We start from the raw sequence: 26,402 nt of genomic DNA, 5'->3' as shown, positions 1-26,402 counted from the left end.
AGTCACGGCTGGTTGCGCAGCAAAAGCACCGCAGTGTGGAGAAAGCCTAAACGTGGTTTGGGTGGTGCGGGGTTAGGTGGGGGTGACTTCTGGGGGACAAGGGGCAGTGGAGCCCCGGGACTGCCAAGGCCCTGCCGCGGCCTCCGACGCGCGCCCCCCGCCCCTCCCCCGCCCCCGACTGAGGCCGGGCTCCCCCCCGGACGGATGTCGCGCGCGCTTGCGTGTTGTGGCTGAACCGCCGGACTCAGAGGCAGGCCCCAAAAACCCCGAGCGAGTAGGGGGCGGCGCGCAGGAGGGAGGAGAGCCGGGGGTGCGGGAGGCTGGTGGGCGTCGGGGGTGGAGATGTAGAAGATGTGACGCCGCGGCCCAGCGGGTGCCAGATTAGCAGACGCGGTGCCCGCGGTTGCAACGGGATCCCGGGCGCTGCAGTTTGGGAGGCGGCTCTCCCCAGGCGGCGTCCGCGGAGACAGCCATCCCTGAACCCCAGCTCCCGGGCCGCCGGCTCGCCGCGCACCAGGGGCCGGCGGACGGAAGAGCGGCCGAACGGCTCGAGGCTGGGGGACCGCGGGCGCGGCCGCGCGCTGCCAGGCGGGAGGCTGGGGGGCCGGGGCCGGGGCCGTGCCCCGGAGCGGGTCGGAGGCCGGGGCCGGGGCCGGGGAGCGGCGGCTCCCCGCGCGGCTCCAGCGGCTCGGGGTCCCCGGCAGGGCCCCGGAGGGACCATGGCAGCCGGGAGCATCACCACGCTGCCCGCCTTGCCCGAGGATGGCGGCAGCGGCGCCTTCCCGCCTGGCCACTTCAAGGACCCCAAGCGGCTGTACTGCAAAAACGGGGGCTTCTTCCTGCGCATTCACCCCGACGGCCGAGTTGACGGGGTCCGGGAGAAGAGCGACCCTCACAGTGAGTGCCAGCCCGCTCTCCCCGCCCCATTTCAATTTCCTGGGTTCTCGCCCTCTCTCTCCCCTCCAGCCTGCCCGCTCTTCCCGGATCTTCACTGCGACCCTAGCGGTCCGTGTGGTTTTTGGCCGTGAGGCCCTCGGCGGTTTCGGGTTCACCACCCACCCCCTCCTCCCTGGGCTGTGGCGGAGGCCCGGGCGTCCCCCGGGCTTTGGGGTGTGCCAATTTGCCCTGTAAACCAGTACCCCCGGCCCGGAGCCGCGGCGCGCCGGGGCCTCGCGGACTGGCTTCCTTCCCGCAGACAACCTGTCGCGTCGGGGATGCCCGCGGCCCCGCCGTGCAGCTCTGGCCACTTCTGCCTGCTGCGTGCTGTCCTGGGGACAGAGACAGGATGGACCGCAGCAGAACGAAACGGTCTTTATTGGAAAAACACCTTTCCTGAGTCCTGCCCTTAAATTCCGACTCGGGACGACCCGAGGCATTTGGTACACTACTCTCACCCACTGTGTTTTATATTCTTACGAATTGACGAAAGCTGAAAGAGTAAAAACAAAAACCAACCAGCCAACCAGCAAAAAATCCAGATGTTGATAATAAAGTGCGACAGATTTGTTTCAGTAGTGAAAAGAAGTGCAAACACTTTAATCTTCCACCTGCAGTGACTAGCTTTGAGACCTTAAGCCGGTTTCCTCATCCCTCACGTGGGGCTAATACATTACTACCTTGCAGCAGGTTTGAGGATGAAATGAGAATTGCAGTTTTGCTTTCTGTAAGAAACAATGTTTGTGGTTCTAGAAAGAACACTGGCCTAAATCAGGGGTTCTTGGACTTTAGGGGATTCCCTAAGTCTGGAGTGGGGGCTGAAGATTTGCATTTCTAACATGTTCCCCGGGGATGCTGATCACATCACACTTTGAGAGCCACTGGTCTAGAGGAAAGAGAAAGAAAGGGGCATAAGATGAGCCGATTTACAACACTGATGGAATTTGAAGTGAGAGAAAGAGGACTAGAATATATTTTAACCTGTCCTCCCGCAAGCGTATGTAAACATCTGTTTTAAAAGCTGTGTGTTACGGCGTTCCTTCCTTTATGGGTTCCAGGTGGAGAATCTGATTCTCTCATTGCCTGAGAAAAGACCCACAGGGGTCCCAGCGCCACTCCCCTGTAGTTCTGCCTTTGTCTTGGGATGCTAATGGGATGTCATGAGGGGAGGTGGAGGGGGTGGGGTGGAAGAGGAGAAAATTCTACAACCAAACATGAATTGGCAGAAGAATGGGAAATACATTTTTATATGAGCTGAGTCTTTATTGCTTCCAAAATAGCAACCAGCAAGAGAGGCAAGTCTTTAATTTTTTTCAGGCTTGCCGTAATTTAAAAATTTTATCAATCACTTAATCCCTAAAACTGAAAGGATTCTTGTAACCTATTACATGGGTTAGTGCTATTTCTCTATTCTGGTAACTTGAGTATCTATTTCACAAAATTATCTTTGTGATTGAAATTTGTTCTGCAGTTGTCTGCTAGGCCGTCTCATCTGACAAGGGCAAGGTGCTGTGTGTCCCAATTGGTTTTGTTCTTTTCTAGTATCACAAACTATTTATTAAAAAGCATGTATTATGACCAGAGGACAGAAGAATTTCCCTCTAAATTAATATTTGAGGCTTCCCCTAATACTCTTTTTTTCAGACTCTTTTAGTTGCTGAATCATTTTTTCTTTGAAGATTTTGATACCTGATTCGCCTTAGAATAAAACTATATAGAGGCTAGCCAGTGGACATAACTTTGAATTGCATACCACATTACCACCATTGTAAAAACAACTGTTAACTTTTTCTTCCTAACTGTGAGTTGGGTTTTCATTTTTGTAATCTTACTTTAACTCTGTGGTTCTCAAATGGGGATGATTTTGCCTCCCAGGGGACATTTGACAATGCCTGGAGACATTTTTGGTTGCTGTAACCTGGAAGGGTGCTACTGACATCTAGCAGGTAAAGGCCAGGGATGCTGCTAAACATCCTACAATGCACATTATAATAACCCCAACAAAAACATTTTTTGACCCCAAATGTCACTGGTGCTCAGGTTGAGAGCTCTGCTAACTTTATAACTAGCTAAAGATAAGATGTTAAAAGGGAAAAGTAGAATAACACATCCAGACTTGTGGAGACTACTATTTTTTAAAAAATTTTTTATTCCCATAGGGTTTTAGGGAACAGGTGGCAATTGGTTAGATGAGTAAGTTCTTTAGTGGTGATTTGTGAAATTTTGGTGCACCCATCATCCGAGCAGTATACACTGCACCGAATCTGTAGTCCTATCCCTCCCCAACTTCACACCCTTTCTTCCCAAGTCTCCAAAGAAACTACTCATTTTTTTAAAAAGGATACCTGTACTAGGCAATAGACTGACAAGAATACAAATCTAAAAATGACAAACTTCATCCATTTCTATGTAGCCCAACCTGGACATAAATTTAAATACAGTATATTATTTTCTCACATATTGAATGTTTACTGATAGTTGACCAAACCAGGAGGAGACCCCCCAAAACAAATAAAACCGACCAGAAAACATGGAGAAGAGTTAATAGTAGCCACAGTTTCCTACTACACTATGGCTCAGATTCCCAGACCTGTTTGAAAAGTTGAAAAATCCATGGTCTCATTCCTCAGACTGTTTTGTCCAATTGACCTGAACATCTATCACTGGAATTTTTTTTTCCTTTGTCATGACACTTTCTGCCCAATGTCTTCTAAACTGCAGGTAACTTTTGAAAGGCCAAGTTCAACCATTTTAACATTTAGTATGGATGAAATAGTGCAGTTTCTTCCCCAAAAGCTGGCCAGAAGAACTGGAGTTTGGGGAGGGATGCTTTGAAGACTCTGATATAAATGATGGGGCCCTGGAGAGGTGCAGGAGAAGAGGAGCCAGAGTGGGGAGCTGTGAGTTAGGAAAGAGAAGAGAACGTACTAAAAGAAGAGGTAGGAGAAGATGACACAACACAAATGCTTCCAATTTTCAGTGTTGCTGAAGGTCAGCTGTGCTTCACACCTGGGCATTCTCCTGAATTTTCACTCAAAAGGGCCCATTTCCTGGCGTTTTTCTCGTAGTCCTGGAATAATCTTCATTTGACATGAGAGTCTTGATAAAAACAAGATGTTAAAAGTGGTTACAGAGTTTCTCCTTCTCCAGCATGTGCGCTGCACTCCCGCCTTCCTTTTGGCATCCTTAACTTTTGGCAGGCCTCTTTCAATGCGGTGGGAATGGGTAATATTAAATATATACTTTAAAGTAGCAAGCCGTGTAAAAACATTCAGAAGAGAGAACATTTTATCCCAAGCAGCACGTACAACATGTGGTAGAGTACAGTAAGTGAAATGGATGCTGCTTATGCACACTTAGTATTCAATTTATTCCAGGTGCTCTTATTTAGAAAAAAAGAAAAATGAGGGTAATTAGAAGTACTGGATCTACCCTTGGGCTTCTCCCAGGAGGTGACTGCCTGTCTGCCACACTTCTTTGCTTCCAGGCTCCAGAGGACGCTGAGACTTGGAAAGGCAGAGGGACCTGCCCACTCCAGTGTGGATCAGGGTGGCTTGTAGGTGGGCCTGACCCCTGGGCTCTTTGCTACTGCATGTGTTCCATGCAACCCTAGGCATAAAAACATGGACTTGTGAAATCAAAGGGAGGCTTCGGACCTTATGGTTTACCCATCTTTTTTTACAGAAGAGGATACTGAAGCTCAGAAAAGTCACCAATTACTGAAGTTCAATTGTGGGTTTCCTCTTTTGTTATCCTGAATGAGCTTCTTACCACCTGGCCCCTCGCCTACTCTTCCTGCCATCCCTCAGCCTCAGTGCGCTCTTCCATTCCACCGTAGAGTGTGCCCTGCTGGACCCCACTTTGGTTAGGCTTGCTCCATTTCAGGGTAGTGAGCTACTACCCCTTTGAGGAGTTCTTACTAGTTTACGGGTGCCTCAGATTGATTTCCTGGGGTTTTGGATAAAGCCACCTTTCCATCTCTTCACTACTGCCTTTGGGGTAAATGGAACCATTGATTTAATAATACACGTATTCTCTCCCCCTACGTCTCTTTGGTAATATCTGGCAAGTGGATAGCAATAATTTTACGTAATGAACTTGATATTTACTGTAATAAATATTGTGTGCAGTAAACAAATGAAGTCAGAATCTAATAGCTCATTTAATCTTGGAAATCATGTAATCAGTACAGCAATGAAAGGACAATTCATGAGTCATAGATATTACCACACCTTAGGAGCCTTTTAAGATGAGTTTGATGCCAAGTGACTTCAGCCTAGAAAAGGCAATATCCCCTCATGACATGCCCTGAGGGGTTTCATTTGTTTATAAAATGACCATTATGTAATTAGACTTTGACAATGGTGTAACAATTAGGTTCTAAGTATTCTCATTTTGATTTATGATGCCATTTTACGTGGAAGGACATGATTTTAAAGTTTAATTAGAAAATAAAATGTTACAGATGTAATGAACAAAACAAGAACCGTTCTTTAAATATTATAAGCATAAAATTGACTTTCTTCATCTACACACTGATTCTGAGAACTCATCATCAGTGATGTTGAAAAGACGATTTAAGGTCTCATATTATTGGAACTACTATTTTAAAACCACGAGATGCCTGTACAAGATGGTAATTACACATGTGCTGTAGTCTTTGCTTGTTTTTCCAATTCTAGTGTTTGTTGATTTTCCAAATAGCCTACTTGGGCCCCTTTGTCCTGTAGCACAAGTCTGTAAGAAGTCTGGCATGGGATAAAAGTCTATGACCATGAAATGGAGCAAGGCAAATATGTATCTTTGGGTATCTTTGGGCACAAATCTTTTTCTTTTTCTTTCTTTCTTTCTTTCTTTCTTTTTTTTTTTTTTTGAGACAGAGTCTCACTCTGTCACCCAGGCTGGAGTGCAGTGGCGCAATCTCAGCTCACTACAACTTCTGCTTCCTGGGTTCAAGCAATTCTTCTGCTTCAGCTGAGATTACAGGCACCCAACACTGCACCCAGGTAATTTTTGCATTTTTAGTAGAGACGGAGTTTCACCGTGTTTGCCAGGCTGGTCTCGAACTCCTGACCTCAGATGATCCGCCCCCCTCGGCCTCCCAAAGTGCTGCGATTACAGGCGTGAGCCACCGTGCTCAGCCTGGGGCACAAATCTTTACCTCATCAGGATATTCTGTCCAACCAAATGTATTTTGTTCTGTTTTATTTTTGAGCTTGTCCTTTTCTGTGCTCTAAAATTAGGATCTGGTCTAGTACTTAATTTGTATGTTGTCAGTGCTCAATAAATAGTTAATGCTTGATTGTTTGCATAATAATTTGGAATAATGATTATCAGTGTGGAGTTTTAGCTGGATCATTAGAAAATGCACTTGTGGCACTGTGATTTTTAAGTGTTTCCTTGTATCCACTGTTCGGTCAGCTCTTGCTTTCTCGTTTCTCCCTTTAATAATGACAGCCAATGAGGCCTTCCAAGCTAGGTTATGTATAGCCACAGGAATTTAGGAGAGGAGGAAAAGAAAAGTGGTAACTTCCAGGGGAACTCACCCTTTGAGCCATAGACTGTGGTTCTTAGAAGCCAGACCAGTCTCATTCTAAACCCCTTCAGAATAATTTTAATTTGAAGAAATTGGAAGGGCCTGGATGCAACAGCCAGCCAATATTCGGTGTTTAATTTATGTCTCATACAGCTGTGTTCTGTCACTCTTCCTGTACAAAGTGACTTTTGACTTGACTGGTGTATCCTTGATACTCATTTACAGAAATCTGTAATGGATGTGTGTGTGTGTGTGTGTGTGTGTGTGTGTGTGTATGTGCGTATTTGCATTTTTAAAGAGCTATTGACTTTCGCAATTTAACCTCTAAGATGAATTATCCCATAGAATTCTGAAATGAAAAGTTCACAGATTTTCAAGGTATCTTGGAGATTTAAAAATTAAAGAGAAGCTATGTGAATATTAAGTGTATGTTCCAGATATAATTGAATAGTTGAAAGGAATGATCCTGGTTTAATTTATAATTAAGCTATACATTAATTTATAATGAAAACTTTTAATTAAATGTTAACACAGATTAGCCAAGAAAAAAGTATTTTTTTAAAAGAAATTTGTACACAGTAGTAATGATCTGGCTGCATTCTGTGAACAGATTATTCTCTATTCATAATTTAGGCACTTTGAGAAGATGCTGGCACCTTAAGGTAGGAACCATGACTTCTTTATATAAATAAACATCATAAAAAGCTCAGTACCTTTTACTCAGAGAGTGCTCACTAAATGTTAGCTGATGAGGAAAACATTCTCTTTGGAACATGCTGTGAAATAACTACTTACGAGCCATATGCTGTGTAAAGCTTGGTTAAAGTTGATAGTTCTCTTGCCGTCATGACATGTATGTTTAGACAGTTGGTCAATCTTTAAATGAAGATAATTATATATAGCAAAGTTATATTTGGGAAACATTTGGGAATCTTGGAGACTGGCTATTAGTTTTTCTTAGAATAATCTAGAGAAAGATGAATCATTTTTTGGGAAAAATTGTTTAGAATTTTTATTGGGATTTCTGATTTCCTTAAAAGCATTTAAGATTTTTATCATGTACTATTGTTGTAGGAAAATCCTGGTTCTTGTCACACGCCCAGGAAAGATCAGGAAAGATTAGGCTCGCAGACACTTTGGAGGGTGAGGGGTTATGGAATTTGTTGGTCAGAAAGGAAAAAGGAAAAACAACACGGCAAAGCAATAGGGGTTCATATTAACAGCCCCCCATCTCAAAGATTGATTCCCAGGTTACCACCCCGAACAGGAGAGGCCAGTCTCCCCTGCTGCAAAGGCCATGAACTTCCGTGGCTGCACCCCATTCTCCCAGTGTGCAGGCCAGTCGGAAGTTCTCCGGGGACCCCTTTATACTTGGCTGTCCTGTCTCACTATGCAATATAAAACTTTCTCAGGTATGCTGTGCTTGTTTTTCATTCTTATTTTCTTTTGTGAATAATATCCTGGAATCAGTACTTTCTTCTACTTCCTCTCCTTTTCTTTTTTTGAACTCTATTAAATTCTGGATTCTGCCCTCAGTATTCCACTTAAATCATTCCTATGAGAACACCAGTAGTCTTCCAGTTCAACCATGTGGCCTTTTCCAAATTTTCATGCTACTCTAACATGTGGCAGTATTGTCTGCCTCTGACTTCTTGATAATTCCTTGGCTTCTATTACATCACATCAACCTGGTTCTTCTTTTGAAACTGGGTTTGCAAAAATTATATCTGAGAAAATTATGACACTGCCAGAGATCTGATCTAGCGCATTCCCCTCCTCTTGCCTTTAACTTTTAAGCTGCCTTAATCATTTCTGGGGTTAGGCCCAGATGACTTTGGGAAATAGTTTAAAGGATAATAGGCCTTCCCCAAAACTCAACCGTCTTTATAAAGCTAATGAAAGGCCCTCAGGTTTGCGGGGAGGACAGGAATCTGAGTTGTGCTAAGGTGTAGACATATTAATAGATTGCCAGCCATTACTGCAGATAACACCACTATTGTGGTTGGCCTTTTGAGATATCTTTTCAGGTTTTTTGTATGTCTGACACCCATGGCTTCAGCAGGACCTGCTAAACCACTCCTGTGCCCCACCCAGGAATGGTTACACTCAAGAGGACAGCTTTGACCCCCTATGATTTCATCTTCAGCCCAATGAATTATCAGTAAGCACCCACTGCATAGCAATCCTCACCATTTCCCCCAAACTGCTGTTGAAAAACTCCTATCCTATGAGCAGTGGATGAGATTGGTTTGAGTACTAACTCCATCTCCTACATGACTTTGCCAGCTTTGTGTTTATTAAACTCTTTCTTTACTGCAATGCTGTGGTCTTTCTTTGTGCAGCGGGCTGGAAGAACTCCTCAGGCGGTTATACTTTCGCCCATCCAACTATCTTTTCTTCCAGTTTCTTCTGTTTTTTTTTGTGTTTGTTTTTTCTCGCATTTGTATTCCCCAAGGTTCTGTTTTTAGCCTTCTACTCTTCTTTCTGTGTACTTGTATTCCTTCAGCAGATCATGTACTGTCTCTGTCTCTGTCTTGATTCCCCATCTTGTGGGATTTCCCACTGCTTGGAGGACACACACACTACCATAGCTTCAACTTAACATACATAAAACAACTTAACACCATTTTCTCAAACTAGCACCCTTTCCTCCTAAATTTCTGCTTATAGTGGATTATTCTTCTTGTCTCCAAAGCTAGACACCATGGAATTGTCTTTGATGCCTTTCTCTACTTCTTCCTGTATATGTCTCTCTAAAATGTTTCCCAGCCAAGTGATTTCCTTGCCCTGCCTCTTGATTTAATGACCTCTACTCTCCTGCAATTTTAAGCACTAACCAGACCTACCTGGCTTTCCTTCTTAAACATGACCTACCTGCTCAATCGTATTTCCTACTGTGCACCATCCGTACTCTCCTGATGCTGCAGTGCTTTATGCTTTAATTATATAGTCTCTTTAATGTGTCGTAATGATTACTGTCACAATGATTGGCCTTTCTTCATGTGACTCTTGTTTTTGAAAAATCCTTCTTTTTCTTATCAATTTCTCTCAACTCCTCCCATCTGCACTTTCTCTGGAAAACTCCTTTAAGATCCAGCCCAACAGACTTCTTTGTGAAACTTTCCTCTACCTTCCCAGGGAGAATTAATGGTTTTTACTGTTTTCCCATATACTTGGTACATAATCTGAACACAGAACTTCATGCTTTCTGTAATAGTTAGTGGTTTATGTGTCTGGCTCCTGCACTGGGACTGTGAACTCTTTGTAGGCAAGCACTGGATCCCATTTGCTGCATCCATCCTCACACACAGTGGCCACTCAAAGAATGTTTGTTAAATTGAAGATGTACCCAATAAATTAGCCAAGTCTCTTAACTTCCTTTCTGACCTTTCCTTCACGTCTCCTGTCTTCCTTGTCGTCTTATTCTTTAACCAGGCAGTTTTCCTTAAGCCGAAATGTCCTGTCTATCCTCGTACCTTATCCCAGTTCCAGTCATGCCTTGTGCCTTATTTCTTTCACATCATCCTGTATCCATCTTTCCTTTTCTGTGTGCTATCTAAAAATTCTCTCTAATAGCTTGTTGTATTTTAATTTCAAGTCCCCCAGTTTTACTGGAAATTCCTAGCTGGCAAGAAATTTTTATTTTAAAAAAATCCAGACCACATTACACGGTAGTTCTTTACTCTTTTCTATTCTGAGGGTCTGAGGCTGAATTTACTCATCCCAGGGTCCTTTTGGCTTCATTGCTGAATGAGTGACCAGTCTGAGTCCCATGGAAAGGTTCACTCTGTATTTGCTGAATGGGCAACAACTTCCAATAAGTATAAATACTATAGTATGAGGCATATAAAATGGTAAGTTGCATGCAGCAACACTGTACTTCTTTCCTGCAAACACCTTTAACATTATTCAAGGGAAGCAATAAAGGTAAAGGATAGTCGTTTGTTGGATCACTTTTTATTTTGGAAACTTTTCTTTTCAGCTGTTAAGTAATATATTAATATTTCTAGCCAACATTAATGCTCAGTTCCAGAACTGGTTATAGTACTCTAATTAAGGAATGCAGACCTGGGACTTCATACCTGATTCAGACACTTCAATCCCTACGTCAGTGTGTCTTTCTCTTACTCAAGTCTAAAACCAGTGAATCACTGTAAAAGTTGGGATTGGGGACCGTCTGGTACCATTGTTAATATTTTGGGCTGTGATGAAATGGCACGGATAGTTTCATCTGAAAATTTATTCAGATTTATGAGCCAGTATTCATCACAACAATCTGAAAAACTCTTTAAGAGGGTAGAAATTGTATGACAAAGTGAGTCACAGTCTTTGTGATGTGATGTCTGCAAGGGTGGGTGGGAGAAATTACTGAATGAACAGTCTCATTCTACTCCTTTCTAAGCTGAATCATTTTGTAAATAGAAAACAATTCATAGGTTTTTAGGTGGCCATTACATAAATAGGAAATAGAAGAGATTAAAACAGTCAAATAATGCTTCCATTTTAAAAATTACTTTTGAAACATATCAATTTGATAAACACTTTGTTTTTGAATTAGAAATGCAAATAATCTTTCTACTGCCTGCTATATATCTTTTAATCCAATACTTGCTGCATGTCTTCTTTATGTATTCTTACTTTTTCTATTAATTATGTTACTTTTCTTGCCTAGATTTTTTTTTTTTTATCCTACCAAGTGTCATTTGACCTTTCTTCTTATAGCTATTTCTAGTGTTGGCTCATTTGGAGATGGGGTGTGTGTGTTTGTGTGTTGGGGAGAGGTGTCATTTACTCACTGGCTGGATGACTACTTGAATTGGATGGGGACTCAAGAGAAAAAGGTCCCTTTGATTTTGGAAATTCTGATTCTGGGATAGTATCATCTTGCATTTTGCATTGTAGGTCCTTTTCTGTTACTTTTCATCTAAGCTTTTCTCCGAGTCATATTTTACCTTTAAATGTAAGGCTTATTAACCTTATTTCCTTATCGTCTTTGGGGTAAGGCATTTATTTAAAAAAAGCTAAGGGAAAAGAGAAATATTCTATTTTGAATGTGTTTCTAAGTGTTAGTTCTCCTTACATATTTATATATATCTACATTACTCCAGACTCAGTAATGGGAGTATAATTCAAGTGAGATTGGAAATATGATTTTGTTAACCGTTTTAGTCGAGTATACTAATGTATAAAGAAGACATAGACAGAAGGTGTTGGATTGAAAAATAATGAATTACAGAGGCACCCTCAGCTGTTAAAGGGTGAGAAAAGTGAGGCGTAGATTATTTTTTGAAGGGTGATGTGAGAGCCCTGAAGTATTCATGGGATCTGTTCAGCTCTGTCCAGACAACTAGGGAGATTGCCATGGTGACTAGGCAGAGTCCCTCTGCTCTGTGGTAGAGGAAGGGTCAGGTGTTTGGCCTTTACCACTGTACTATATTCCTAGGACCTTGATATTTACTGAATACTTATTGAATGAATGAGTGAGTGAAATTTTTGAGAACATGCTCTATGCCAGCTTTACAAATAATATCTGTTTAATCTTAAATACAAACTTATGAAGCAGGTATCATTATCTTCCTTTTACAAATAAGAAAATAGTTTTTTTCCTATTGACTTTTCAAAACATGGTCTCTTTGTTCATAACAACTGGTGATTGTGCATTTCTAGACTTCTTAGTGTTTAGAATACAAGTTCATGGCCAGAATTCCGCACGGACAAAATAGCAGAAATTTGAACAGGAGTAATGATTTAAGCAAATAATTTAAACTCTTTCAGAAGCTTTGCCATGTCCAGCAAAGTTGAAGTCTATGCCATCTATCCCTCTGCCCCTTTGTCTATTCCACTCTGCTGTGTTTAGGAAAGACTTCTGTCATGATTTAGTATGAGACAATTCTTTAGTATTTAAGGGCTTCTTAAGATTTTTGAGTGGCATATACAAAAATAGAGTAGGATGTAATTAAAAATGAATACTATATAGCCATGCACTGCATCATGATGTTTCAGTTAATTGCAGACCTCATGTAAGATGGTGGTCCCATATGATTATAATACTGTATTTTAACTGTACCTTTTCTTTTTTTTGTTTTTGTTTTTTTTGAGACGGAGTCTCACTCTATCGCCCAGGCTGGAGTGCAGTGGCTGGATCTCAGCTCACTGCAATCTCCGCCTCCCGGGTTTATGCCATTCTCCTGCCTCAGCCTCCTGAGTAGCTGGGACTATAGGTGCCTGCCACCTCGCCTGGCTAGTTTTCTGTATTTTTTTTTTTTTTTTTTTTTAGTAGAGATGGGGTTTCACCATTTTAGCCAGAATGGTCTCGATCTCCTGACCTTGTGATCCGCCTGTCTCGGCCTCCCAAAGTGCTGGGATTACAGGCTTGAGCCACTGCGCCCGGCCAACTGTACCTTTTCTATGTTTAGGTAACAAATACTTAGCACCATGTTACAGTTGCCTACAGTATTCCGTACAGTAATGTGCTGTACAGGTTTGCAGCCTGGGAGCAATAAGCTATACCATCATTTAGGATTGTGTAAGTACGCTCTATGATGTTCACACAATGATGAAATTACCTAAGAATGCATTTCTCAGAATGTATCCCCATAGTTAAGTGACACATGATCATGTAACACAGTGGTATTTGTGTATTTAAGCATATCTAAACATTGAAAAGGTACAGTAGAAATACGACATTATAGTCTTATGAGACCACTGTCATAAAGATAACTAAAAGGATGTTTTCAAAGTATAGTTAGGCTCTTTCAAAAAAAATCAAAGGTATTCTTTCAGTATTTAAGGACATGTGGTGTAAGATTTTAAAACAACAACAACAAAAGCAGATGGGCTTGGGTCTATCTTATTTAATTTTCTTCATTGAGTGAGATTGTCCATTAATCAATAATTTTCTGCGTGTCTACTATAGGAGGGAATAAAGACCAAGATAGATAAAGAGATATCAAGAAAACACGTTGCAAGACACATCCAGAAAAGTGTCTAAAAATTAAACTCCTCTTTCCTTTTTTGACTGTCCTGTATTTTCAAATGGTATCATCATCTTCCTTGCCAACCAGGCCCAGGTCTTGCAGTGAATTTCTACTATGTCATTTTCCCCACTCCTCACTTCTCTTCTCAGGCCCTGTCCATTTCAGTTCTGCAGTGCATTCACACTTGTGCCAGTCTCTGCAATCTTGCTGCAGCTTGTCTAGTTCTAACCCTGACTACTGCAACTGCTGTCTAACTGATCTCATCTGTATTAGTTTGCTAAGGCTGCTATAACAAACATACCACAGTCTGGGTGGCTCAAGCAATAGAAATTTATCTTCTTATAGTTCTGGAGGCTGGAAGTCCAAGATCAGGTGTTGGCAGGTTTAGTTTCTTCTGAGGCCCCTTTCCTTGGCTTGTCTATGGCCACTCTGTAGCTGCCTCTTCACAAGATCTTTCAACTGTGCTTGTGTCTCTGTTGTCTCTTTGTATGTCCAGGTTTCCTCTTCTTATGAAGACCTCAGTCAGATTGGTTGGGGGCTCACCCTAAAGGCTTCATTTTAACGTAATCACATCTTTAGAGGCCCCATCTGCAAACAGGACCACATGCAGAAATACTGAGATTAGAGCTTCAGCATGAGTTTGGGGAACACAATTCAGCCCATAGTAGCCCATAATAAAGGATGTTATTCTTTGCCAGAGTGACTTAATTACTCTGTCTAGTTGTTCAGCAGTTGGATATGGTTTTTTCCTGAAGAGGAACTCTGATCATGTTACTCCTCAGAAAAACATTTTAGGCTCTCCTGGGCCCTTGCTTCCAAAATGCAAAAGAAAAAAAGGAATAATGGTCATGCCGGAAAAGGCCATAGCCACGCACAGCCTATTTGTGGCAGAACTGTGCCTGGTGCATGACCAAGGACAAGGCTATTAAGAGGTTTCTCATTTGAAACATAGTAGAGGCTGCAGCTATCAGGTATATTTCCAAAATGAGTGTCTTCGACACCTCTGTGCTTCTCAAGTTGTATGTGAAGCTACATTACTGTGTGAGTTGTGCCATTCACATCAAGGTAGTCAGGAATAGAGCTTGTGAAGCCCGCACAAACCAAATACCCTGATCCCGATTTAGGCCTGTGGGTGCTGCCGCATGACTTCCACTAAAGCCCAGGTAAGGAGCTGAGTCCTTAAGGTCTGAAGAAAAAATAAGGTCTGGAAAAAAATAAAATGAAAATTGTATTTAAAAAAAGAGAAAAACATCATGGACTTGAAAGAGTTCAATCCCCTGGTACGCACATTACCCCCAGAGCTTACAGATGTCGCAAGTCTGTAAAAATCAGAAAACATAGGAAAGTTACCAGCAGATGTGTGGTTGTCATGGATATAAAAAGGTGGGATACAGGTGTTTTCTGGAAACTCTAGGTAAGTAGTAAGCTTGATGCAGATCTCTGAAAAAAACACCAAGAGGCTTGAGAATACTGAAAAAGAAGATAACAGAGTAAGTAGTAACTAGGGGGCTACAATGGGAGAGTAGTAATATATACATAGCCCTCGTGTGTTAATTTCCGTGGAATATTCGACTGAGTTTCTCATAGCAACCTTCTGTAAAAGATGTGTATTTTCTTCAAGAGAGTCTAGAGTTTTTCATGTTTAGTATTCTTAGGCCAGGGTCTAACAGCCTGTTTTATAAATACGCTTTATTGGCACATAGCCACCCTCATTTGTTTAAACATCGTCTGTGGCCACTGTCACACTACAATGGGAGATACCCCTCAAGATGTAAAATATTTACTCTCAGGCCTTTTACCCCAGAAAATGTGCTGACCCCTGGCTTAGGCCTTATTTTTCATGAGGAGTGGAGACTCCTTAGTCATGGCATTTCTACTATTCCACACTATTACATTTAATACTGATTTCCTGACACTTGATGTCAGAAACTGTATAATATTGTCTATGGCTTTTATGGATATTCCTCCAACCTTTGGACAGGAATTGTTATTTCCAGGCTGATCTCTTATTTAAGAATGTATTTATTAATGATTTAATATCACTTTTAATAAACTGGAATTATATTTTTCCTCTGAAACAAAAAAATAAAGGTGATACAGATGTATTATCATAATCTAAAACTATTTTAATAGATAGCTGATCCTGTTTTGCAATTACAAGTAAAAAAGTACTACATGCTTTAGGTAATTATTCTAAACCAAAGTTATGGTTTTTGCTAGACCCTCCACCCAACTTTTAACAGCAAAGTAACTAATTCCCGTGTAGCAGAAAAATTCACGTAGTTATTTCCAGATATATTTTGCAATTCAACTAATTTTTCTTGGAAGATACTGCAGGAAGTTACATTACTCTCTGTTTTAATGAAATTTAAGAAAAATTAACAGTTTGGATATTTGGTTACACCTACTTTGAATGTTTTCCTCACTTAAATTATTTTTGACTATGCTTAATGGTGTAGAACTGTAGAGCTTTTATGTTAAAGAATTCTGGAGAATATTGGCTCTGCCCATGGGTATCACTCCAGAAGTGGGTGAATGTTCCTGTTGGATTCCTCTCTTTTTCTAGAAGGAGCCTAATGCCCATGATGGCTGACAGTTAAAGCACACAGTTCTGCTCGCTAGGTAGGACAGACAGCAGAACCTTTTTAAAGACCTGTGAGGGGAAATACTATTTATGGAAGCCTGCCTCAATGATGCATGGAGCGCATCTTTCATCCAGATTGAGAGTTTTAACCTGGGGGTTCATGGATTTGCTTTAGGTTTCCTGTAAAAATAGATGCAAAATGCTAGGTATCAGGTTGTTTTTCTGAGGAGACGGTGCATAGCATTTTGTCAGATTCTCAAAAGGTTATCTGTGGTCCAAAATGTTAGGGACAGTATCACTAGAAACACTAAAATATGTCTTTTAATTAATCTGATATCAGGGAGAGAACCAATTTGAACCACATGACAGTGAAAATGCATTTACTGCATTGTGTGTTGGGGTGAACCTTTAGTTTATGGTGAGTGACTTTGTTAGAAACATCTCTGTGAACCTTGTCTCTGTGTTAATTACAAGAAATGTTGAAGGCTGCTGTTGATCTCATTACATAGTGTCCACTCTGAGGTTCCTTAGGAGAAATTTCTCTTTGGTAACTATATCGGGTCTAGTTATGCTTTTCCTTAGCAGCCAGCTTATTTTTATCTTATGGTCTCCGCGAAATTTCTTATTTCTGCTGGCTACTAGAAAGCCAAATATATGGCCTGCTTCTAGCAAGTACGACAGTCTCACTCCTGGCTTCACCAGTTTTAAACCCTTCATTTGTAGTTGCCTTATTTAAAAGCCATTTTTAAAGTTTTTTGTTTTGGTATATTGTCAATATCTTTGTAACTCACCTTAAATATCACTTGGGATCAAACACATACCTCAATAAAAATAATATATTGATTAATTTGTTACTTTTAACCACAAAGCACCACTATATTATACAGAGCACTGGGTGCTGGAGATTAAAAAGTCAAGGCCCCTGTCCCTTAAAATATGTTTTATTTGGCATGACAAGAAAGAGATATAAATCAATAAGGGCAATAAAATGTTTTGCCTGCTTTGCTTGTGGTGTTTCCCTTGGGACAGTGAGATCATAGCAAGGATAGCAGTAAGTTCTAATGGGGAAGTCATAAAAGGCTTCAAACAGGAGTGACCACTGAACAGAATGTTTGGAATCAAGTAGGTGTTTGCCAGGCAGACAGGGCGGGGAAGGGCAGGAAGGCCAAGGAGGCAGGGCCAGGTTTGGCATGTTTTGGGAACCAAAAGAAGTTTGGAATGGCAAGAAGTAAGGCCTGCTAGCTAGGCAGGGACTGGATTTTGATGGGCCTTGCAAGCCATACTGAACAATTGGTCTTTATCCAGGAAGCGGTGGGGAGTCAATGGAGGGTTTTAATCAGAGAATAAGAGGATTAAATTTGGGCTTTGATGAGATCACTCTGGCGGGTGTGTGTAGTAGATTGGAGGGTGTGAAGGTGGCAGCAGGGAGTACAGTTAGGAAATGATTTCAGTTATCCAATTGAGAAATGTAAATCTCCCTCAGACCATTTCCCTGAACATAGTAAGTGATGTATGGGCATTATCTTCAAAGAAGATATTGTGGATTTGGTTCCAGACTACCACAATAAACTGAATATCACAATAAAGCAAGTCACATAAACTTTTTGGTTTCCTAATGCATATGAAAGCTATGTTTATACTGTGCTGTAATCAGTTAAGTGTACAGTAGAATTATATATATTAAAAAACCAATGTACAAACTTAGTGAAAAAATACTGTATTTTAAAAAAATGCTAACGATCATCTGAGTCTTTAGTGAGTCGTAATTGTTTTTCTAGTGTAGGATCTTGCCTCAGTGTGGGTGGCTGCTGACTGATGAGAGTGGTGGTTGTTGAAGGTTGGGGTTGTTGTGGCAATTTCTTAAAATAAGACAACAGTGAAATTTGTGGCATCAGTTGACTTATCCTATCATGAAAGATTTCTCTGTAGCATGAGATGCTATTTGATAGCATTTTACCTACAGTGGAACTTTTTGAAAATTAGAGTCAAACTCTTCAAATCCTTCTGCTGCTTTATTAACTAAGTTTATGTAATATTCTAAATCCTTTGTGGCCATTTCAGTAGTACGCATGGCATCTTCACCAGCAGTAGATTCCATCTCAAGAAATCACTTTCTTTGTTCTTCCCTAAGAAGCAACTCCTCATCTGTTTAAATTCTATCATCAGATTGTAGCAAGTCAGCTACATCTTCAGGTTTCACTTCTAATTCTGGTTCTCTTCCCATTTTCATCCCATCTGCAGTTACTTCTTCCACTGAAGTCTTGAACCCCCTCAAAGTCATCATGAGGATTGGAATCAACTTCTTCCAAACTCTTAGTAGTGTTAATATTTTGACTTCCTCCCATGAATCACAAATATTCTTGATGGCATCTAGAACTGTCAGTTACTCCAGAAGGTTTTCTTTTTTTTTTTTCTCTCTCTCTCTTTTTAAAAATTTTTTTTTGACAGGGACTTACTCTGTCACCCAGGCTGGAGTACGGTGGTATAGTCATGGCTCCCTGCAGCCTTGATCTCCTGAGCTCAAGTGTTCCTCCCACCTCAGCCTCCTGAATAGCTGAGACTACAGGTATGCACCACCACACCCAACTATTTTAAAAATTTTGTATAGAGACGGAGTCTCACTATGTTACCTAGTCTGACCTTGAACTCCTGGGCTCAAGCCATCCTTCTACCTTGGCATCCCAATATTTTGGAATTACAGGTATAAGTTACCATGCCCAGCCTCCAGAAGGTTTTCAATTTACTTTACCCAGATCCATTGGAGGAATTACTATCTATGGCATCTATACCCTTACAAAATGTATTTCTTAAATATTAAGACTTGGGAGTAGAAATTCCTTCTTGAGCCATGGGCTGCAGAATGGATATTATGTTAGCAGGCATGAACATGTTAATCTTGTACACCTCCATCAGAGCTCTTGAGTGACTAGATATGTTGCTAATGAACAGTATTCTTTTGAAAGGGATCTTTATTTTGATCAGTAGTTTCAAAAGTGGGTTTAAAATATTCAGTAAACCATGATGTAAACAGATGTGCTGTCATGCAGGCTTTGTTAGTCCATTGATAGAGCACAGGCAGAGTAGATTTAGCATAATTCTTAAGGCCCTAGATTTTCAGAATGGTAAATGAGCGTTGGCTTCCATTTAAAGTCACCAGCTGCCTTAGCTTCTAATGATAGAGTCAGCCTGTCCTTTGAAGCTTTGAAGACACACATTGACTTCTCTTCACTAGCTATGAAAATCCTAGGTGGCATCTTCTTCCAAGAAAGGGCTGTTTTGTCCACACTGAACATCTGTTGTTAGTGTAGCTACCTTAATCAGTGATCTTAGCTAGATCTTCCAGATAACTTGCTGTAGCTTCTACATCAGCAGTTGCTGCTTTACCTTGCATGTTTATGTTATAGGGATGACTTGTTTTGTGAAACCTCATGAACCAAGCTCTGCTAGACTCCAACTTTTCTTCTGCAGCTTCCTTACCTCTCTCAGCCTTCATAGAACCGAAGAGAGTTAGGGCCTTGTTCTGTGTTAGGCTTTGGCATAAGGGAATGTTGTGGCTGTTTTGATCTTCTATTCAGACCACTCAAACTTTCTCCATATCAGCAATAAGGCTGTTTTGTTTTCTTATCATTCTTGTGTTCACTGGAGTAGAACTTTTCATTTTCTTCAAAAATTCTTCTTTTACTTTCCCAACTTGGCTGTTTGTGGCAAGAGGCCTAGCTTTTGACCTATCTTGGCTTTCAACATGCCTTCTCCATTAGGCTTAATCATTTCTAGATTTTGATTTAAAGTGAAAGACAATGAGAGTTTTCCTTTCACTTGAACACTGAGAGGCCATTGTAAGTTTACTAATTGGCCTAACTTTAATATTGTTGTATCTTAGGGAACAGGGAGGCCCTAAGAGAGGGAGAGAGACAGGGGAACACTGGTCAGTGGAGCAGTCAGAACACACATGTTTATTAAGTTTGCTGTCTTATATGGGTGTAGTTTGTGGTCCCTCAAAACAATTACAATGGTAACATCAAAGATTACTGATCACAGATCACCATAATACATGTAATAATAATGGAAAAGTTTGAAATATTGTGACAATTACCCAAATGTGAGACAGACATGAAATGAACACATACTATATGAAAAAGGGCGCTGATAGACTTGCTTGATGCAGGGTTTCCACAAAACTTTAATTTTTGAAAATCATAATATCTGTGAAGAGCAATAATGCAAATCACAATAAAACAAGTTATGCCTGTATATCCACTAGAATGGAAGGGTCTCCATTTTGTTAAGTGAAACAAGGAAATTAGTGAATAATGCTGAAAATATTACTCCATTTATGAAAGTGCACACACAGCAACACAGGATATATACTTGTGTAGTAAATAGGAAGACTGAGATCTGAAAAAGATGCATACCTAACTGTTAACAAGTGCTTGTAGCTTTAGAGAGAGGAGTGGGATTAGAAGAGACGAGATCAAGGGGAATGGTCACTTCGTTACCTATGTGTTTGTGAATTTTTAAAAATAATGTATCCATGTATTATTTATGCAAGATTTTCTGAGAAGAATGAATGGGAAATGAGGAAGTGGATGCAGATGTTGAATCCCTTTCTCTGAAGTGCATGAATGTGAAAGGAAGGAGAGAGGTAGGATAGCAGCCAGAAGAAGTTCCTGTTTCGGGAGACACTTGTGGACTGGGGTCTTTTGCCATCATTCACACAATGGATGCACGAGTGGGCTGTGGAGCACTCCTGGGAGGCGGGCATGGTCAGGCCTGTGCCTGCCCGTTACAAGGAGCGCACTCCTCACTCATTCATCTGCCTCCTGGCTTATTTCTTTTCAAGTCCCACACAGAGAAACAAGGCCTTGATCATTATATGCACAACTGCTTTACTTTCCTTTGGGAAATAATACTTAATTAGTATTTGAAAGCAGTACATTATCTCGAATTCCCCGTCCATTCTAAGGCAAAGCACACAAAAAAATATAAAATCAAATATATTCTCCATAATGTATTTACTTTTCTAAGGTGAGAGAATTATAACCGTGTTCTTTGGCAATGTCCTCTTATACCCATGGACCAATGACTTGGGAGAGACAGGAAAGGCCTGGATCAGAACACAGAGGAATAGATTAAGCTTAATGGAGGCGAGGAGTCTGTGGGGTGGGAGGAGAGTGCTGCAGGTGTGTCTTGGACTGACCCTGTGGACTGGGTTTGGTCTATGAGCAGCAGTATTCACTGGAAGTGAACCTGACTTTGGAGTCTCATCGCAGAGGATGACCTTGCCATGTGGAATAGGCTGCCTGGGGCTGAGACTGATGATCTGATGACCTAGCACCTCGATTTTTAGGAGTCCTGTTTCAGTCTGGGTTCTCCAGAGAAACCGAATGAATAGGAGATCACTCTATCTATCTATCTATCTATCTATCTATCTATCTATCTATCTATCTATCTATCTGTCTGTCTGTCTGTCTGTCTGTCTGTCTGTCTGTCTGTCTATCTACCTACCTATCTACCTACCTACCTAGAGGGATTTATTTTAAGGAATTGGCTCATGTGATTCCATGAGGCTGGCAAGTCCAAGTCCAGGCCAGCAGTCTGGAGACCCAGGGCAAGGCTAATGTGGTTCAAAACCAAAGGCCGCCTGCTGGCTGAATTTCTTCTTGCTGGAGGAAAGCAGTCTTTTGTTCTATCCAGGCCTTCAACTGATCTGATGTGGGCCACCCACAATGTGGAGGGCAATCTACTTTACTCAAAGTCCACTGATTCAAATGTAAATTTCATTTTAAAACACCCTTACAGAATCATCCAGAATAATGTTTGACCATATAGCTAGGCACTATAGCCCAGCCAAGCTGACACATAAAATTAACCATCACAAGGCATTTGTTGACATAAACCCTGGACTGGCCTGAGTGTCCAAAGAGGGTAGTGAATAAGCCCTGGCTTGGATAAGACCAACTTATTTCATATGATGCCCCAAGGACACAGGTCAGAGACATCCTAACAGAGGTACTAGACTGGCCTCCTGTTGACACTGAGAGTTTCAATTCCTCAGCTCAACACTGAGGCCCTAAGGAGTCTCCTTCTTCCATGGCTGGTGCCTTCCAGGGGCACATGGAGTCCAGGTTCTTTCTTCTGGTTTCTCTTGTCCTTCCCCCAAGGTGTGTGGGTTAGTTTTTCTTCTTCAGGATTTCTGAAAATAGGAATAATAATCCTATTCCAGAAGAAAGGACATGATTATATTAAACAAAAAGGGAGCATTCCCAACTAGATCACAGTGATCGTGACACGTGGAGATGTTGTGGGCTGCTGTTGCCTGTATTCTGGAGACCTGTGGTCACAGCAGTAAACAATTACTGCTGGGCCTGGTGTCTATCAGCCGCCATCTGCTCCAAAGCACCCCCTACTCTTCCCTTGTTCCTTGAGTTGACTTGGGCCTCAGAGCCTGTTTCTGAGGATGTGGGCAGCACAGGGGAGTTGAAGTTGCAGGCTGTTTAGGTAGCATTGGTGCTAGTTTCTTTTAAAGTCATGTTCTGATCTGTGGTTGCAAATGTCTGCTGCTTCTGTCATAGCATTATTCTCATTTCATGTGGAGGAAAATTGCCGTTGATTAGAAGCAGGAGTATCATCCTCAGTAGAGGCACTTGTGCTTTAGGTTCTTTGAGCCTCATGAGAGGTCCAAGATGACACTGAAGTAAAGGAAGGTGGATACTAGATACCTTGGCTACTTTTCAGAATACATCACTGGCACTGCCAGGAGAGAGCTGGGATTCGTGAGAGTGGGATTAGGAGCTGGGCCAGGAGCAAGGGAGTGTTCTTTGTACTACGGATCTCCCTTACTTGCTCCCTGTACAACTGCTCTTCTGTACTGGGTCTCTTGGTCTGTCCTTGTGTCCTTAGGGGCAAGGTGCTTCTCCACTTTGAAGCTAAAACACCATGTCAGAATTCTACCAAATACATGGACATTTTAACATGCTAGTTTTATGGCAAAATGGCACACAATTTTGTAGCAAAACAATAAAATCTCTTTGGTGGCTTAGTTGCTATAGAAAAAGACAAATGTTCCCAACCAAAATGCTCATCAACGATAGACTGGATAAAGCAAATATGGCACATCTACAGCATGGAATACTGTGCAGCCACAAAAAGGATGAGTTCATGTCCTTTGCAGGGACATGGATAAAGCGGAAACCGGCATTCTCTGCAAACTAACACAAGAACAGAAAACCAAACACCGCATGTTCTCATTCATAAGTGGGAGTTGAACAATGAGATCACATGGACATAGGGAGGGGAACATCACACACCAGGGGCCTGTCAGGGGTTGGGGGTTGGGGGAGGGATAGCATTAGGAGAAATACCTAATGTAGATGACAGGTTGATGGGTGCAGCAAACCACCATGCCATGTTTATACCTATGTAACAAACCTGCACATTCTGCACATGTATCCCGAACTTAAAGTATAATAAAACATTTTTTTAAAAAAGACAAATGTTCTACTAAATGGTGAGCTTAGCTTGGCTAGCACAGTGTGGGTAGATACATTTTAAGGTATAGGAACATCGAGGGACTTCATGTCTGTGATAGTCAGTAATTTCTTTGAAGTATGAGGGAATGCTGTCTCTGAGAGAGGTGTGACTACTGGCCCGGTGACCTTAGAGCATGGTGTAGAGAATAGGAAAGGAAATTAACCAGGGATATGCCCAGGTGGCTAAACACTTGCTGAGGGCCCACTTGAGGCTGGGGATCTCATATTGCTGATAACACCAGTTTAGATGAATATATCATTTCCAAAACATTGTGTATGTTGAACATTGTGTATGCTCAACAATGTATGTTCAAGAATGGAGAAGCCGGCTGGGTGCCGTGGCTTAGTTGCTATAAAAGCACTTTGGGAGGCCCAGGTGGGTGGGTTGCTTGAGCTCAGGAGTTTGAGACTAGCCTGGGCAACATGGCAAAACCTCATCTCTACTAAAAATACAAAAATTAGCTGGGTGTGGTGGCACATGCCTGTAATCCCAGCTACTTGGGAGACTGAGGCACAAAAATTGCTTGAACATGGGAGGTGGAGGTTGCAGTGAGCGAAGATTGCACCATGGCACTCCAGGCTGGGCAACAAAGTGAGACTGTCTCAAAAAAAAAGAAAAGAAAAAAATAGATACAGTAACAGTTGTGAGTTGTGCAAAATGTTATATATTTGTTTCTGGTCTTGGAACAGTGTACTTGGGAGGGCCAGACTCCCTTCTCTGCCTGAGATAAGAGATTTCAATTCAGAGCATCTTAAACAGAATGACTTTCTGTGCCTTAAACTTTTCCTTATTCTTCCAAAAATAACATTGAGCAATGGTGGATGACTTTATAGATGTCTGATTGTTTTCTTCTCTTACCATAGCCTCATATATGAGGCCCAGGTCAACTCAAGGGACAAGGGAAGAGTAGGGGGTGCTTTGGAGCAGATGGCGGCTGATAGACACCAGGCCCAGCAGTAATTGTTTACTGCTGTGACCACAGGTCTCCAGAATACAGGCAACAGCAGCCCACAACATCTCCACGTGTCATGATCCCTGTGATCTAGTTGGGAATGCTCCCTTTCTGTTTAATATAATCATGTCCTTTCTTCTGGAATAGGATTATTATTCCTATTTTCAGAAATCCTGAAGAAGATATGAGGATATCATTTTATCAACTTTCCCTTATTTTCTTTGTCAGTTTTTCATATTTCCAAGTTGAAACCCCCTAAACACAACATTTTTTTCCACTGCTCATTTTTTACCAGAATTCAAACTTCATGAAACCCTGGCATTTCATCCTTTGCTTTCCATCCTCATGGTCACCGTCAAAGTCCACATCTTTATTATCTTACATGTGAACAGCTGCAATAACCTTTCCAGTTATGAATTCTTTAAACACCACTTTTAGCCTGATGCATTTCTTTTCAAGAACCTACAGTATGTTTATAGTCCAGATTGCATTAAACCTAACCTTTGTGTTATAGGGCCCTTTTCTGAGGCCCTCATTTATCTTGCTCTACTCCATTTATATAACTATTTTCTGGCTGAGCACAGTGACTCATGCATGTAATCCCAGTACTTTGGGAGGCAGAAGCAGGTGGATTGCTTCAAGCTCAGGTGTTGGAGACCAGTCTGGGCAACATGGCAAAATGCCATCTCTACCAAAAGTACAAAAATTAGCCAGGTGTGGTGGTGCATGCCTGTGGTCCCAGCGACTTGGGAGGCTGAGGCAGGAGGATTGCTGGAGCCAGGGAAGTCAAGACTGCAGTGAGCTGTGATCATGCTACTGCTCTCCAGCCTGCATGACAGAGTGAGATCCTATCTCAAAAATAAAATAAAGTGAAATAAAAATAAAAACTACTTTTTACTATTGTATGCCATCCACCCTCCAGAATCAGAATGTGATGAGGGAAGTTACTTAATAAGAGAGTTTTAAGTTCATGTATATTATAAATATCTTAGCACACAGAGGGGAACAGAGGAGACAATGTTGAGGTAGAGTAAAAACCCTGAAGACAAGATGTAAAGAGGAAGGGATTTTGTTGTTGCTATTTGTGCTTTTGAGAATTAGGAAGGAGGGAAAAGGGGAATCAGGAAATATTTCAGGGAGTTTGAAATTAGATCCCCTTCACGTAATTCCTCAATATTTAAACATCTTGAAATGTCTTTTGTTCACCACACTACTGCCACACTTGGGTTACACATCCATACCCACATGGTCTGTTTTTGTAGTTGTTATTGGAATGGTGCCAGGGTGTATATACTAATGCTGTGCTTGGTACACAATGAGTGCTTCATAAATGCTTGTTGGATGAAGAAGATAAACAAAACTTACCTAATTCCATATCTTTTATAAACTAAAATGGACAGTATTGATAGGAGTTAAATGAAAGAATGAACGTTCTTATATATTAAATGGAGAGAGATGCAGAATGCAGTTTTGTTGATTATCTTCACTGTTAAAAATAGACTTTTGTAAAGCATCAGTACATGTGCTGTATTTGCTGCGTCTAGAGAGGAGCTGGGATGGATGAAGGCTTAGCTGGTTATACTGCACAATGAGAGTACCTGTTTCTTCTGTAGATAGAGCATAGAAGATGTACTAGGAACACGGGGAAAAGCCATTATGTATTTTCTTTTCTAGATCTACAAGCCTTTTGGATGTGAGAAGATTTTTAAAAAGGACATTAAAAAAACAGTTTCTTTTTCACATAAGGATACAATATTTTAAAGTAGTAAATATAGAAGGGCATTTGCCTACAGAATTCTAATGAGCATATTATTCACTGATATTCTTTTGATGGCTGTGCATTTCCTTTCCAAAAACACAGTATTTGTGTGAAACCAGTAATAGTAT

General features: G+C 41.4%; 1 protein-coding gene across 2 annotated transcripts in view; it reads left to right on the top strand.

The window, feature by feature from the left end:
- The first annotated feature begins 212 nt into the window (after positions 1-212).
- FGF2 (fibroblast growth factor 2) overlaps positions 213-26,402 on the top strand; it is a 66,839-nt gene continuing 40,649 nt past the window's right edge. The window contains exons 1-2 of one of the 2 annotated variants that reach the window (XM_050791102.1): positions 213-250; positions 705-897. In XM_050791102.1, the coding sequence (XP_050647059.1) occupies positions 720-897 (178 nt within the window). In that variant the 5' untranslated portion in view covers positions 213-250; positions 705-719. The other variant, XM_050791103.1, reaches the window with a different exon arrangement.

Source organism: Macaca thibetana, chromosome 5, assembly GCF_024542745.1.
Source record: "Macaca thibetana thibetana isolate TM-01 chromosome 5, ASM2454274v1, whole genome shotgun sequence".
In the NCBI taxonomy this organism is placed as follows: Eukaryota; Metazoa; Chordata; class Mammalia; order Primates; family Cercopithecidae; genus Macaca; species Macaca thibetana.
Note: the sequence above shows the minus strand (reverse complement) of the source record. Positions and strands in the feature narration are given on the sequence as shown.